Consider the following 15,852-nt stretch of genomic DNA (forward strand, 5'->3'; position numbering starts at 1 on the left):
ACTGTGACAACCAAGTAGATACAAAACAAATGGTTTATGCATTAGAAATCTGATTTTATCAAGTAAACCAAGTCAAGCCTATTTCTCAAATTTTGCTTTGATTCTGGAACTGAAAATGAATTATAAGACAGTACTGGAGTGAGTCCTTATGATTTCCATTTAAAGCAGGTGGACTTCAAAGCACTATTAGTAAAATTTGTTACATTATTTCATTTGAGCAGCTGCAATTCACTTACAGAGGTCATTTCTGCAGCCAGCAGGACCAGGGCAGTGATTGTCCCCCTGTACTGGACACTGCTGAGGCCACACCTCAAACCCTGGGGTTTGAGCCACTCACTCCAAGGAAGAACTGAGGTGATGGAACCTCTCCAGAGAAGGGAACAGAGCTGGGGAAGGGTCTGGAGCACAAGTCAGATGAGGAACAGCTGAGGGAGCAGAGGGGACTCAGCCTGGAGAAAAGGAGGCTCAGGAGTGACCTTATTTCCCTGTCCCACTCCCTGAGAGGAGGCTGTAGCCAGGCTTGGTCTCTTCTGTCAAGGAACAAGTTGTATTGGGGAGGTTTAAATTGGATATTAGGGAAAAATTCAACACTGAAAGGGTTGTCAGGCACTGGAACAGGCTGCCCAGGGAAGTAAGTGGTGGAGTCACCATTTAAAAGATGTGGCACTCAGGGACAGTTTAGTGGTGGCCTTGGTAGTGCTGGGGAAACATCTGGACTTAATCTTAAAGGCATTTTCTATTCAAAAACAATCCATGGCTTAGAACCAGGCCAATTTGTCCTGCAGGTATAAAAAAACTTAACAAGAGCTGATAACATGAGCAACCAATCAAGCCAAATTGTAGAAAGGTTTACATTTTAGCTCAACATATCAAGACCTATTTACAGCAGTGAATGCTGGGGTGGCCAAAGGAAAAAAAAAATAGTATAACCAAATATATGCTTTCAGTTTTTACAACCCTTTACATCCATTCATGTTAATTTTAATAAACGGATTGCATGAATATCCTAAGTTCCCTATGCTCATCTCCTCTGAATGCATAGACAGGTACAGTCTAACCAAAAAAATCTTAAATTTCCAGACACTTACAATTCAGATTTGTACTGGTTTAAAAAGAATTCTGTTCTGGACTTTAAATTAAATCCAAGGAAATCCTCATTCTTTAAAGACAGGTACCTGTGGAAGCACAGATCTCTGTAGAGATCAAAGCCAGATTCCATGACCAGGACTGGATTATACCAGTACAGAAAGGATGTGTGAAACAGAAGCCACTAAGCCACATGTTAGCAGGTAGACAGAAGAGTCACAGGGGCAGAATGATGCTTTTGATCTCACTCACAATTGTATCTTAAGAACAACAGTTACAAGCTCAGGAAAAGAGACCTAAATGGAATTTGAAGAAGGACCTTAGTGACTTAAATACTTGGGAATCTTCTGAGGAAGTGTTCTGTGGGTAAGGACTTACCCAGTAATCTCCATCATACCTTTACCTACATTACCAAGAACTTAATAAAAAAATTAAATGTGGATGGTATTTACCTGTGATGTGCTCTGCTGGACACTGTGTCTACTTGACAAATGCTGTGGAGATACAAAATAGTAAAATTTAAACCTTTTTGAAAGTAAGAAATATTTACATTATATTCATGTAGCATTAGAACAGTAATTCTAAAATATGACTTTCAAAATGATTCCAGCTTTTCATGCCTTTTTTCAGTGTATCATCACTCACAAGATCACTTGCTTTCCTACAGGTTTTTCCTCAGTTAAGCTGTTTCTTTACCTAAGAATTTGAATTTACAGGGAATATTTACCTTAGCTTTTAAATGGCTGTCACGAGTTAGACAGAATTTCAAAAAGAAATGTTATTACAGTGTTGGAAAATTTCATTATTCTGTATAATCTCTGCCTTCTCCTGGTAAATGGAAAGACACCTCACCACTAATCCTCATCTACTGGTATGTTGTCTGTGGAAAGGTGCACTTGTTAAAAATCACAGGCATCTAGAAAAAAAAATTGATTTTAGGCATTATTAAAATTTTTTGCTCTAATAAAAAAATTAAATCCTGAAAATTGGTTAAAGACTCTTCCACAATTTCAGCTGCCCAATACCTGTAAAGAAGAATCAGTATAAAGAGCTACATGCCTAAAAACTCAGAGGATGATGCTGTATTTAAAGCCTTTTATGCTAGAATGAGATGTTATAATCAGAAAATGGACTGCAAGACTCACTGAAGCCATTTAATCTCTAAAGGGAGATTTGAATACTAATCTAAATTGAAAAGGTTTCAGAGAGCTTTAAAAAAACCATCATTAATGATTCTCCCATGCCTTTCCCTGCACATCATCTTAATATTAGCATTTTAAACTAAAATATTAACATTGACACTGCCACACATTGTTAAATACTCTCTTCATTTGCCCCATCTCCCTCCCTCTATTACAAACCCAGCATCTTATTCTGACCAAACATTTACACTATATCAGAATTAGCAGATATATTGACAAACATAAAGCTTCAAAAGAGGTGAAAGTAAAAGATTGTCCACAAAATGTATTTGACAATACTCAAACTACAACGCTGTTGTGTTCACACAGAACACAAGAAAGACTTTTTACTAAAAAAGGAGAGATATTCTTCACAATGAGAATAAACCAAGGAGATGCTGGGTACTGGGGGAGCTGGCAGAAGTGCTCACTGAGCCACTTTCAATCCCTCAGCAGCAGCGGGCCCAGCTGGCCAAGGACACCCCTGTATTTGACACAGGTGATGCCACATCTCAAATCCTGTGTTCAGTTTTGGGCCCCTCACTACTGGATCAGCTATTGGGCAAAATTTTGTCACCTAAAGGTTGTCGAGCCTCAGAACAGGGCAGTGGTGGAGTCCCCACCCCTGGATTTAAAAGATCTGTAGAGCTGTGCTACTTGGGGACAGGGGATGGTGGGGCCCTGGCAGTGCTGGGGCAATGGTTGAGGTCAATGATCTCAAAGGTCTCCTCCAACCTAAACATTTCTGTGAGTCTAAATGGCATATTTTGACATCTCTTAACATTCACAGTTATAAAAATGTCCTCTTTGACACTCTCAGTAGAAAAATAATGATCTTGAGCTCTATTGTTTGTCTAACTATTGCATCATTTTCTGAATGTTAAAAGCCTTCAAGTTGGCTGAGTTGCCTATTCATCTTTTTGTCACCTGCAACCACTCAGAATCAGCTGGCATAGAAAAGACCAGTTATTTAAGCTATTCAAGGCGTCCCGACTTCTTCTGATTAAATTATTCTCTAAATCCAAGTAAGAAAGTGAGACACTCAGGCAACACAAATATGAGAGGTGGTCTGAAGAGATTTATCAGCAAACACTGCTGCTTACAGAGCGTATGCTGAGGTAAATCTATGACAATAAGTGGTAAAAACCTCAAGTTTTAAATTTATCCACAACCAAAAGGTTAGATTTGACTAACTCTCTGCTTTCATGCTTCAGGACCACGTTATAACAATGCAATCACTGACTGAGTTAATTTATGTGCCCTTGCCTCTGGCCAGGCAAAAGTGCCCAGAGGGTACATGCCATTTTTGGGTACTTGGATGGGAGGGTGACTGAAAATAACCAACATGGATTTATCAGGGGTACATTATGCTGGATCAAGTGATTCCCCTGAGGTAAAATAACCAAATCAGTAGATGAGGGAAGATTAGTGGCTGCTGTGTTTCCCTAGCTCAGCAAGGCCTCCCACAGCATTCCTGTACCCAACCTATAAACTTGCATCTGCATGGACAGACCCATTATTTGTTAAAAAAATCCAAAATTCTTAGGCTCCAAAGGTAGTGGGCTGATGGTATGCATTCTTCAGGAGTCTGTCCTGAAACCTATGTGGTCTTAAATTCCCAGATGATCCTAAATTGGGGGCAGCAGACTGGCAGGGTACTACTAAAGCAAGTCAAACAGAAGTCAGGGGAGCACTCAGGCAACAGGCACATTTAACAATTTACTGTTTCTGTTACCAGGAATGGAGCCAGTAAACTGAGAATAACATTTATTCCTTTTTCCTCAGCACTGAGTAAACTACAGCTGAAGTACTGCATTCAGCAAAGGCCAGTGAAGCAGCACAGGTGTTTGAGAAGGATGCAGGGAATGCAGCATTTGAGGCTGGAGAACAGAAGGTTTGTAGGTGACCTGTGGCAGCCTTCCTGTAACCATGAAGCTCCCAGCACAAAGAGGCAGCCAGGCTCTCCACAGAGCTGCACAGCAGATTGGCCAAAATACTGTGGTCATCAACTACAACATGGGATATCCCAACCTTCCAACAAGGCAAAATATAACTCCATCAGGGCAGCCATTACAACATTCAATCCTTTCCTTTGAAGAATTTCAACATCCAACTGGACAAAGCACTGAGCAGCCGGGTCTGAATTCAGTATTGACCTTGCACTGAGAGCAGAAAGTTTGACTAGGACTCCCTGAGGCCCCTTCCCACCTGAAAAGCCTTCCAAAGTGATATAAAAATAGGACTGTTAAGAAACTATCCATCTTCATTCTTAAAAAAAAAAAACAAAAACACAAAAAACCAAAACAGTTTTACCTTTATTTTTTCCCCAAAAGATAGATGTCTGCAAAGACTGTGCAAACTTTCACAGATACAATGTTCACTACATCTTTCCTCAAAGCGTTTTCTGATGCTTAAATTGATTCCTTGCTATTGTAACCTAGGCCTATTGATTCTTTTCTTATCCATCATTAGGATGAAAAGATTAATTAATTCAGCTTGTGATTCCATTATAACCTCAAATCTCCTCTACAAAACCACCTAAGCTTGTAGTGTCCCCATATGCACTTCAGAGCCAACAACTGACTACAGGAGTTAAAACCTTACATTTATGATTCTCCCTGGTGTACTACATTTCTCACATAATTTCTTAGATTTCTCTCTATTATGTGGAATTCTAATCCTTCACTGAAAGAATCAGAAATACCATTTCCAACTTTGTATATTTATATATGGATTTTGTATATTTTTTAAGCAGACTCCTTATTTCAGCATCTAATCCTTAATTAAACTTGAAGTACTACAAAATGGAGGATGACCCCAAGTCATTAATCAAATTATTGACAACCATTCAGGTTTTTTTTCGGTATGGGTTTTCTAATTAGCTCTGTGTTTACATTACAGTAATTTCATCTAGAACTAATGACCTTTGGAGAATTTCAATTAAAACAAACATTTAAAATCTTTACCAAAATGTAAATATGGCATCAGCTGCTTCTCCTCTATCCACTAGACTTACCTATGTTCTGGAACTTTTAAAAATTGCTTATTCTGGACAAGTTGCCACTCACTATTACTCATGTCCTTGCTGCAAGTAATTATTATTCTATTTTATTATTATTATTATTATTATTTTCCAGAATTTTTTACAGGGAGAGGAAAATTACTAGCTCCTTCTCCATCACTTATTCTTAAGGTGTGAAATTGGTTTGTCCTTTGCTGGTATTCTGGAACTTTATGCATCTTCCCAATGATTATCACTAACATGTCTGATATGGCTTCTCCAAAGATCCCAACTGGAATGTATCTAGCTCCAAATCCCCTGGAACTGTAAACTTCTTGAGAAAGTTACCACCTTACCAGAGTTCAGTGAGGCAAGAAGGACATTAAGTGCCACATTATTTTTCTGCATCATGTGCCAATTGGCTTTTCCCAGTATAAAAACTTTATTTTAGCTTCACAGTTAATATGAGGTTATTTATATAAAACTGTTTCTTGATACAATTGACCATATTTGCTTGTTTTATTTGAATTTGTGCATTGCCTTTCTAATTTTTCTATTTACCCACTTGTGCTATTCTATTATACGTCTCTATAATTCTGTTCTTGTAAACGAGCTCTTGGTAATCTCAATTTCCCTTTCACTCTAATGCCTGGAGGAAATGAAGAATTCTTAATTTATCCAACTTGGCCTGTTAGTGAGCATCTTGTGGTTTTGTTCTCAATTTACTGAAAGAATTATCAATTCTCCTTACCTCCATTTTTCATCCAACCTCTTTCTCATGATCTCTTATCTATCAATATCAGTTTTCAGTGTTGTTCTTCCTCATTCCTTCCCTAACAATGCCTGGTGAGTGAATCCCCTCATTCCCAAGTCAGTCTTAAACTGCTTTCTGTCTTCATATTCTCAGCTGACTTTGTATTGGGCTTTAGAACCCAATTTAAACAGGTTTGTTTAGTACACAAACCTATTCCCTGTCAATCTGCTTTATTTTACAAAGAACAACCAAGAAAATAACAACAAAGATTTCATTATCTTTTGTCCAATTTTTGTCCAGTTGTTTTCCTTATCTAGAAGTGTTCTGGGTAAGTGAATTTTTATTTTCTTGGCTATTCCTTACTACCAACCACATTTACCATTCAAATAAAGAATAAACAGTTATGAGGTGATGCAGCATTAATTTGAAACTATTTATTTAGGAACTCTATTTTTTTTAAATTAGGAGTTCTGGTGAACTCATGGCATTTCTCTCACACAGTTGCAAGAAATGCCTAAACGGCAGCAGCTACACAGACAGAAGCTGTGCTTTTCATACACCTCCTGAACTTGTCTTGAAGACACATACCCACTTCATTAACTTTACAGAAAAGGTAAATGTAATTAATCACCAGCTTTGAATATTTCTGATCTCTGAAACCACTTCAGATATTTGTGTCTTGTAACCCTTCCACTAAAATGTGCCATCCAAGTGTTCCTGACGTCCTGCAGGACTTTGTGCTCCTAAATGACAACTTCAGTGCAGTGGCACCTCCAGCACTGAGCTCTGTGGCAGAATTCTGAGAACGTATTTTCCCACCATTCAAAAGTAATATGTATTTTTAAAAAGTGTTCTGTCATATTGGTTAAAGTCACAAACATTGTCATAGGGAAAGGGCAATTTGCTTTCCTTCAGGAGCAAAGCAACAATTCCTGACAAGTGCTGTGCATCCTGCTGCCACTGGCATTTAGCTTCAGAATGAGTAGCATGGAGAAGCAGGATGTGCAAGGAGGCCTCAGAGCACAACAGTTCTGCCAAAGAGATGAATACAGCATCACCCAGCAGCCACACACTTAGCAATGAAACATGAGAGCTAAAAGAGAGGCTCAAATCTAACAACTTACAATTTATCAGCAACAGCAGTGCCAACCCTAATGACTGAGTAAAAAGTGCTTCAATCTCTGTTGTCACAGAGAGAAAAATCTCATGTGTTATCTCACCTACTGCTCTGCTAATGAGTGTTTCCTATGTTACATTTAACATCCTACAATCCTGAAAATATAAGAAAGTAATTTGGCTCTCACAGCTATTCCTGCAAGATTATTTTACAATGTAAAACCTCACTGCTCATTTGAGAATCCATAAAGTACTTAGCCACAAGTAAGGAGGATTCTCTCCATGGGTTTTTGTTAAATGATAAAAACAATCCCCAAGCCACATTAAAAATAACAGCCTAAGTCAACAACATACCTTTCCTTCATTTTTTATGAAATTTAAGGTAAAAAAGAACAGCTTTTCAGCTGCATTGGTTTCTGAAATTGCCTCCTGACTGTGAAGAGATGTGATTAGACAGCACTGTCCTCTTGCATCTACAGACTCCAGCAGCAGTGAAGTGTGAAGTGTGTAATGGTACTGGTCCTGAGCCCTGCCCAGGATGGAGCAGCACAGAAACAGTCACAGGACTAAGGGGTGACATAATCAGGCTGCTCAAGCAATTAATATTGCCTATTTGCAGTACTCCAAGTATTCAGAGTAAAAAAATGTACAGAGTAAACCCCAGAGTAATAAACCAATCCTTAGTTAGCAACTGATCTCACACCCTGAGTCTTCACTGATGAAATTTGCTACTGAGTAATTTCCATGCTGTACTGAAGGAAAACTCTCCTGTACTGGCACCATGGAGCATGGCAAATTAGGAACAAACTTTAAAAATTAGCACTACAGATTGGTGTACATTCATATTTCTTATGCAATAATTCTTACTTCTTTCCATGAAATCCACTGTTGCACGGTGCAAATAATCCAAACCAGCAACAGTACCCAGCTAATTTACAAAACATGCCTTTGGTTTAAGGAAAAGTCATATCTTGCATGCCAAACCCATCACCAAGCCATGGATCTCTCTGCCCCTGATCTTAAATGGCTGAAAGTCGGAACTGTTTTAAAACAGGAAATTAAAAGCTTCCTAGAAGTAGAGTAACACTGTAACAACATTATGCAGAAAACAACTATTTTCTTTGGACGATATTAAGTGAAGAAGTTGTACAAAATAATTGCCGAGGCTTTTTTATTTGGATTTTTTTTTTTTAGATAAAACAGCATCTGAGGAAGGGTTTTCATTCACTTTTCTGAATTTTACATGCTGTTTCTCCCTCTACAGTTACATCACAATCCAAACCAAAATTATCTTTATTAGTCCTATTAACAGAGAATCGAAACACAGCTAAGTTGTAAAATGCATGAGTAACTTTACAGTTCACTAATGGCACAATTAACATTTCCAAAACAACTTCAAATTCATTATGTACAAACAGGACTGTACAAATGACTAATAATAACAGCATTTGGAACTCACTCCAGTGAAGGAATTAGACTACTTCACCTGCAAATCCAAATATTCTTATTCAAATGCACTTCATGCTTTCTAAGGAGCACTGACATTCAAGGATTAGTTTTGCTAAAATGAACTTATGCATTGGACTCCCTCTTATCTCCCCTTCTTTTTTGAGCTCAAAAAGTCTTTGCAACAGGACAAAGATGTTTATTATCTATGCAACCACAAACCCAGATTTTCACTTAGGTATTCTTCATCTGCAAATCTGCTCAAAGAATCAAATAATGGCTCTCACAGACTTTCTGCACTCAGAGAACCTTCCAAGAATTAACACCACATTACTTTGCAAATGGAAATAAAAATGCATCAAAGCATGCCACTGCTTAGGATAGGAGAGACACTGTTATGGTGGGTCAGGGTGCAAATGAAGAAGGCATTGAACTTACAACACCACTGGAAACAGAAAAACATGTAAGAATAAAAACATTTTCCCTCCTTTCCCTCCCACAGTGAAAACTCAGAGGAAACTCCCACAGAATTTCTTACCATTTTATAAAGGTCTGAAACACTGATCTGATCTGAATCCACAACTTCAAAGTCCTTCCGTGGAACTAAGTCAAGGCCCAAATGTCTGCAAGAGAAGGAAGGAGCAGTGTCAGTGAGGCACATGAATGGTCACCAGCACCTCCTGCATGTGCCTCCTCCAGGGCAGGGACACAGAAATACTCAGCTATTCCAGTCTTACTGCTATTGTTAACCATTAACAATTAAAAAGAAAAATTTAATGCAAATATCAAAAATTCCCTCTACAAACTTGTTACTTTTTGTTCCCTGACTTCAGTGGAGCGCTGGAAATTAATGCAGGGGAAGCTTTTGGCCAATATGTTGCTGCAGTACTCAAAACAAGGTAATTTTGTACATGGAAATGTAGCAGCAAATAAAGTTCATACTCAGTTTGCTGTTGAAGTATTTGAGTAAGATCTTCATTACATAATGAAAGAGTTCCATTAATAGTCCTGTTCAAATGTGCCAACAGATTCCAAGCCTTGGGAAGCTGCTTTGATATTCCTGGTGTTCATAAAACTTCATCCCCGTGTAAACACAGTAATTTTTGTTAGTAAGAAACAGTAACTGCAATAACAATAATCTTAATCTGTATTTGCAACACCCATAAAATGTTCTTAATTATTCTGAACAGAATTAATATTTTGGCTTAAAATAAATATATAAACTGATGAAAAAAAAATACCAGTGCAAAGATGACTAGTTAAGGAATTCAGCTGTAGAGAAGGCAGTTCAGGTCACAGCTCTACAGGAGTCGCAGACAGAATAAGATATTCTTTACCCAGACAAATAAATGCAAACTGTTAATGAATAATTAGTAATGGTAGACTGCAGAACAAGACAACCTTAAAGGTGACAAACCCCAAGTTTTGCTCCATAGATCTTCAGTTTCTGAGGCACAAAGAGTTCTGAGCATTACAATGGAAAGCTACACTAAACACACATTAGAAGTACATTTTTAAAAAACATTAATTAACCATTTTCCTGCTTTTGCCTTATATAACTTTGATACTTCACTTCCAGACATTTTATATCAAAATTCTCAACAGTCTTAAAGAAAAAAAAAAACAAGCAGAAGAGGTGCCCTCACAAATTACTGTGGCACTCCTGTCACAAACTATAAAAGAAAAGCAGAAGCCAATTTAATTTTGTAATCAGAGAGGGAAACATTCTGCACAGACTTGTTCCTGATGGCAAATGAAAAATTTTATTGAGAAAAACCTCTCTGGTACTGTAGAGTAATTGTGTGGAGCAATAACAGAAGGCTCCAGGCAATCCAATGTCTCTTTCTGAGCAATTGGCTTAAAACAACAGCTGGGGAGAACCAGCGGTTTGGAGGCAGCTCAGCTACCTTTGCTCACCACAGTGCTTTTAAACACTACCCACAAGTTTCCAAACTTCATAACTCTTTTTTTGAATCTTTGCCTAAGCAGGTTTTCTTCTTTATTTATACTCCTAAACCATCACATCTCCAAAATACAGCTTAGCTCTGTTAACTTGCTCTGGCAGCACTGTATGATCATTGAAACTCCCTGCTGACCAACTGGAATTTCCACATTCTCAGTTCTTTGCTCAATCAATTATATTTTCAATGGAAAAAAGGGAGCAGCTTTCCTTCTCCAATGCAGTTTCATGTCAAATACCAAATTCTAAATTCTAATGCTACATTGTGAAAGTCACGGTTTCAGACTTTGATTAAACCTATCACACACAAGTTATCTGTGGCCCTGGACCAGTATCTGAAAACTGCAGCTGCAACAATGAAAATGACTGCATCTATTTACCAAATGAAAAAGATTAAAATAAGGACACACTAGATAATCCTTACCTGCAGCTGCCAGTTGAGTCTACTTATCACAGAAAGTAAAAAAATATAATAAAAAAAATTGTAAAATCAGTTAGAAATCATTGCAAAGGTATTTTTTTAAAACGCTAATGCTCATCAAATTCATTCATAGAAGCTTTCCTGAACGTGAGTTTCTAAACAACCTTCAAAACACCCTGTCACTCACATGTGTGCACACTCCCACCCCTACAGTACCTTGATAAAGGGATTTCCCCTCAGCACACATATGAACAGATTATTCCCTACTAACATTTTCAAAGCCATTGTGTGTGCACTGCAGTTCCAGGGCAGTCACAGAGCTCTATTAAAGTTCCCCAGGAAAACCTGGCCACACCAATCCCAGCCTGATGAGGTTCTGTTCACATCATTTCAGCTCTCTGGAGAGCTGGGGTGAAGCAGTGCCTGCACTCATTACTCAGAACATGACAAAAGTATTATCTTCTGTTTAATAATGTTCAATACAACTGCAGCAGCATCCCTGTGAAACTTATCTAATATCCTATTTTTAGTTAAATCCCTTAACACCATGGATTTTCAGCCCAGAAGATTCTCATTCTCTAATACTATGTTAATCCTGCACAACACTTGCTCCCAACAAATAAGGGTGTCTTGGCTGGAGCACAAACATGCAGCCTTTTACTGTGCAGGTGGAAGTTCAGGTTGGTACACTCAATTTGTATCCATTATTTTTTTGCCTGTGAAGGACTCACAACATAATGCTTGAGATGGTAATGACAGTCAGTGGCCCACTTTCCCTCTCTATTATCAAACACTGGGGGAATAGAAGAGCCCCAGCTGCCAGGCAGTATTTCTCCAAAACAGAACATGCATAAAGATTACATAATGTGCTGGTTTGTTTATTTGACAGTTCCTGTCTCCACAATACTTTCTTTTACAAGCTAATTCTTGTGCTCTTTTATTCTGCCTTCACACTGAACTGCCCTTCAAAAATATTTCCCAAGTATACCTACAAAATATTCCCAAGCCTATCAATTACCTCTTGATTGCACCTGTTTGGGACCCCTCCAGCTGGCATTTAGACATTCTTCCTCATCTACATAAAAGTCTTCACAATTTTCCTTTCTTTGGGGGATAAAAATTTTAAAAACCCACCATCTAAAATCTCTAGATAATTTTCTCTCAAGTAATATGAAATCAAGCCAACTTACAAAAATACAGGGTTTTTTAATAGTGAAAGGGATGAACACACAACTCAAGGTTACCTGGGCTTCTAGAAAAAATCACCTAAGGTTTAATGGTGATTTTGAGGAATAGTCCTAATTTCTAGTACATTCACTTATTTACAATACAAACATGACAGCATTTAGAATTCATAAAATCACAATTCACCACAACAAGAACCTTGAAGAAATATGGAAATATGCCATTTGATGTAAAAAACCCCAACAACATCTTTCAGATGCAAATCAGTCCTGAAGAACAGATTAGGAGAGCTCAACACATCTCTGGAGGGTGCAAGATCTCATCCCCATTGTTCCAAAAACATCCACTTTACCTCAAATTTTTCAGCTTTAATTTTGCAGCTACCACTTTTTCTTTCATTCCTTCTCTCAGTATATCAAAGCCTCACTTAATATAGTTTGCATTTCTCTCACACAAAGATGGTGAAGGGAAAGAAAATTATGCTAACAGTGATTCACAAAAACTATGTACAGACTTTAAAATACTTTGAAGGAAATACAATACAGAAGTCCACAGAAAATAAAATACATGAAAACACCATGTTTGTCAAAATGAGACTCTGCTAACACAACCCAACAGTTTGCTTGGACAGAATTAAGTTATACAAAAAACTGCAGGGGTTGCAATCTACAAAGAAATTAGTAAAGTAGTGATATAATGCTACATAGGAAATTATTTCTTAAAATGAAGATGAGATGATCTTAGTAAGAAACTGATAAAAGGGAATTGCAGCAAATATTTCTGAGCGTGGCAGTATCAGGCTACAGGGAGAGGTTATTCGGGTTTTCCTCAAAGACTGAATTTCAGCAAAGCTCCTTACACCTTCAATCCAAACTCAATCATTACTCCAAGCATATTCAGGAGAGGGAAAGATGCTGGACATTCAGACAGAAATGGCAGCTGCAATTCTTAAAGGCATTTCTTCATGATTGCATAAGTTGGTCACTCCTATTTTTACCTCCTTTGATGTAATGATAGCTACTGCAAAAAAACTGCCTTTAATTCTCCAAACAGGTATTATCTGTACTTCTAATTCTTATATCCAGATGCATTTTACTAACTTTAAGCTTATTGTTACAACACCACCAAAAAGTCATTCCTTTTATGTCAAGAGAATATGACAGGAGGCTAAATCACTCCAAGCCCCAAAATAATCTAAGAGCGTGAGCACTGAAATTCAAGGCTTTTTGAAATTCAAGACTGTGCTGACTTCACTAGATCACACAATTCCTGCCCTCCACAGTTATGGATGTCAGTAGGTACTAACCAGCTGCTACAGGCTTTCCAGCTGCAATTCTGAGGTAGAAAAAAAATCATGACCTTAAAAGTGTGCTTCATTTTCTTTGTATGACAGTTTAAAAGATTTATTGCTAACATTTTGCCCTTTGTTTTTCTTCTTAAACACTCATTTGTACCTTTTGGCTACCTGTGGAACTTTCTGTGCAGAATTTATGGCAACTATTCGGAAAATTTCTTTTAATGTAATGATTTTAATAACATTTTATGGGAAAAAAAAAATAACCTTTGACTAAAAAGTAATAAAAGCCTACAAACTCATCTTGTTTATGGCTTTTATCTGTCAAAAATATCAAGGTATTGGTGGCTCCCCCTCCTGTCTCTGTTTCTGACCCAAGACATAGAATATATATTCGACATTTATAGGGAAGGAAGTGTCTTCCCTGGGTATGCAAGGAGACCTGGATGCTTTCTGGTAATCTCCTGACAGATGATACATTAATCTGAAAGAATCAGTCCTGAAGATCAGGTGAGGTGACCTCTGATTTTCAAGCTGAGTTACTTTGAAGAAAGCTTCATCTGCCTTTCTGGCACACAAGGTATTGCACATACTGCTGCAATTAGCTTTTGGCACTGAAGCAGAGGCAGAGCATTCACATTTCAGATAGAAGCTCTGTCAGGCAGATTCCTTCATCTGTTTTTGATGCAAAAGTCTCCACAATGAAACTGCTCTTCATCAATGCAGAATGCAGCAAAAAAGCTGCATTCTGGTTTCCCATCCTAAGCAATAGTAAAAGTTGAAAGACTTAGCCATTCATATAGAAGCAAAAAACCTAAAGAAAAATTTCAAAATCAAGTATCTATTTTATTTGAAACATGATAGAAAATGTGATGAAGAACTGAAGATTCAACTTTATAATGTGACTTAAATGAGATTATAAATAGCAGACTTCAGCTTTATAACATTTGTTTCATGCTTTACAACTTTTTCCTTATTATTCACAGACCATTGGACACTTCCAATAGCATTTCAGACTTCCATAGATCAATATTATGGCCAATTGTATCAGAGTGAAACACTGCTAGAAAGCAGAAGTATTTGCAATATTTTGTATAAAACCCAGCAAGATGAGCAGGAAAGAAAACAGCAGATAAGATTTTGGCTGTGCAAAAATACACAGAGAGATGCTTAAAAGTGCAAGTCTAAAACCAGTAAGGTGCTTATCTGAAGGTATCAAATTCTGATTGGGAAATACAGTATCAGCCCATCATGTGTACAAATCTAAGCTACTTGGGGGTAAGTGGAAAAAGGAAGAAAGCAGGAATCAATGAATGAAAAAAAGGATGAGTCCAGGATCTTCCTTTTGTACAGGGGAGAAAGAATGTGTAAGCAACAGAAAATGGAATGGCTATAGGAAAGGGCAATCAGTGTTGTGTTAGAAAAACAGTTAGCAACAAATAATTAGCAATACAGGGGTTTAACAGCAGTTCTTGTAAAATAATATTACCACATTTTAATAGGCCAAACTACAGAGCAAAACTTCTTATTATTTACAGCAAGCACACAAGACTAAACAAATAGAAGGTTTGAAAACAATCTAAAGGAGCTCTTTCACAAAAAAAGAAATGTGTAGCTATTCATTCAAGGAGGATATCTGTCCCTTGATTTCTACCAGCTCCTACCAGGACACAAGGGATGACTTCCAGAGCCACTGCCAGTGTTTTTAAATAAAAATTGTACCAGTTTAACAAAGTGAAAAAAAGCAGTAATTGGTGATGACAAGAAGTATGAGTTTCATGTTTCCATCACTCCTTCCCAAATAATAGAATTCATTAATTATCAAGGTCAGAATAAAAAGAGTCTCTGACTAAATAAGAAAACGTGTTACATATTAGATGTGTGAGATTACTATTCCTGAAAGCTGCTTGGCAATGGAATATCTCCTGTTACATTGCACTGTCTTGAGAAATTACAGCTCTGCTCAGACTGCAGGGAACTCAATCTTCTCAGACAACATTAATGCACATTAATAACACTTTTAATTTCTTTTATTTGCAAATCTCAAGTAAGACAGAACAGCAATTAACACTATCATAATACTTGAGAAAGGTCAGTACTGTGTTAATATGTCTATGAAAATCATTAATGTTTTTAGCAGATTAACACAGGTAGTAAGCTTCATGCTAAAACTCATAGAGGGGGGGATACAAGAAAGTGGCAGAACTCTTCTAGAAATTCTGTGGAAGAGAGTGATGTTGCAGAAACACCCCCAAAGTTCCAGACATTTAGATTTAAATATTGCAAATATCTCTGATAGCATGCATCTCTTTCTCTAGGGAGTTCAATACCTGCAGTAAGAAACAGAGGGGGTTTTTTTGCCCTAAACAAGCATCTTGAGTAGATGAATATAATCCTGAACATATTTA

The 15,852-nt window shown here is 37.5% G+C and overlaps 1 protein-coding gene across 8 annotated transcripts in view; it reads right to left on the reverse strand.

Annotated features, from left to right (window-relative positions):
* The window catches only part of DOCK3 (dedicator of cytokinesis 3), a 183,835-nt gene that overhangs the window by 107,077 nt on the left and 60,906 nt on the right, over positions 1-15,852 (reverse strand). For all 8 annotated transcript variants that reach the window (XM_021529159.3, XM_021529158.3, XM_021529156.3 and 5 more), the window contains exons 7-8: positions 9,123-9,207; positions 1,539-1,580 (exon numbers count right to left, since the gene is read on the reverse strand). In XM_021529159.3, coding sequence (XP_021384834.1) covers positions 1,539-1,580; positions 9,123-9,207 — 127 coding nt within the window. The remainder of the gene's footprint in view (positions 1-1,538; positions 1,581-9,122; positions 9,208-15,852) is intronic.

This window comes from Lonchura striata, chromosome 12, assembly GCF_046129695.1.
Source record: "Lonchura striata isolate bLonStr1 chromosome 12, bLonStr1.mat, whole genome shotgun sequence".
NCBI classification, from domain to species: Eukaryota; Metazoa; Chordata; class Aves; order Passeriformes; family Estrildidae; genus Lonchura; species Lonchura striata.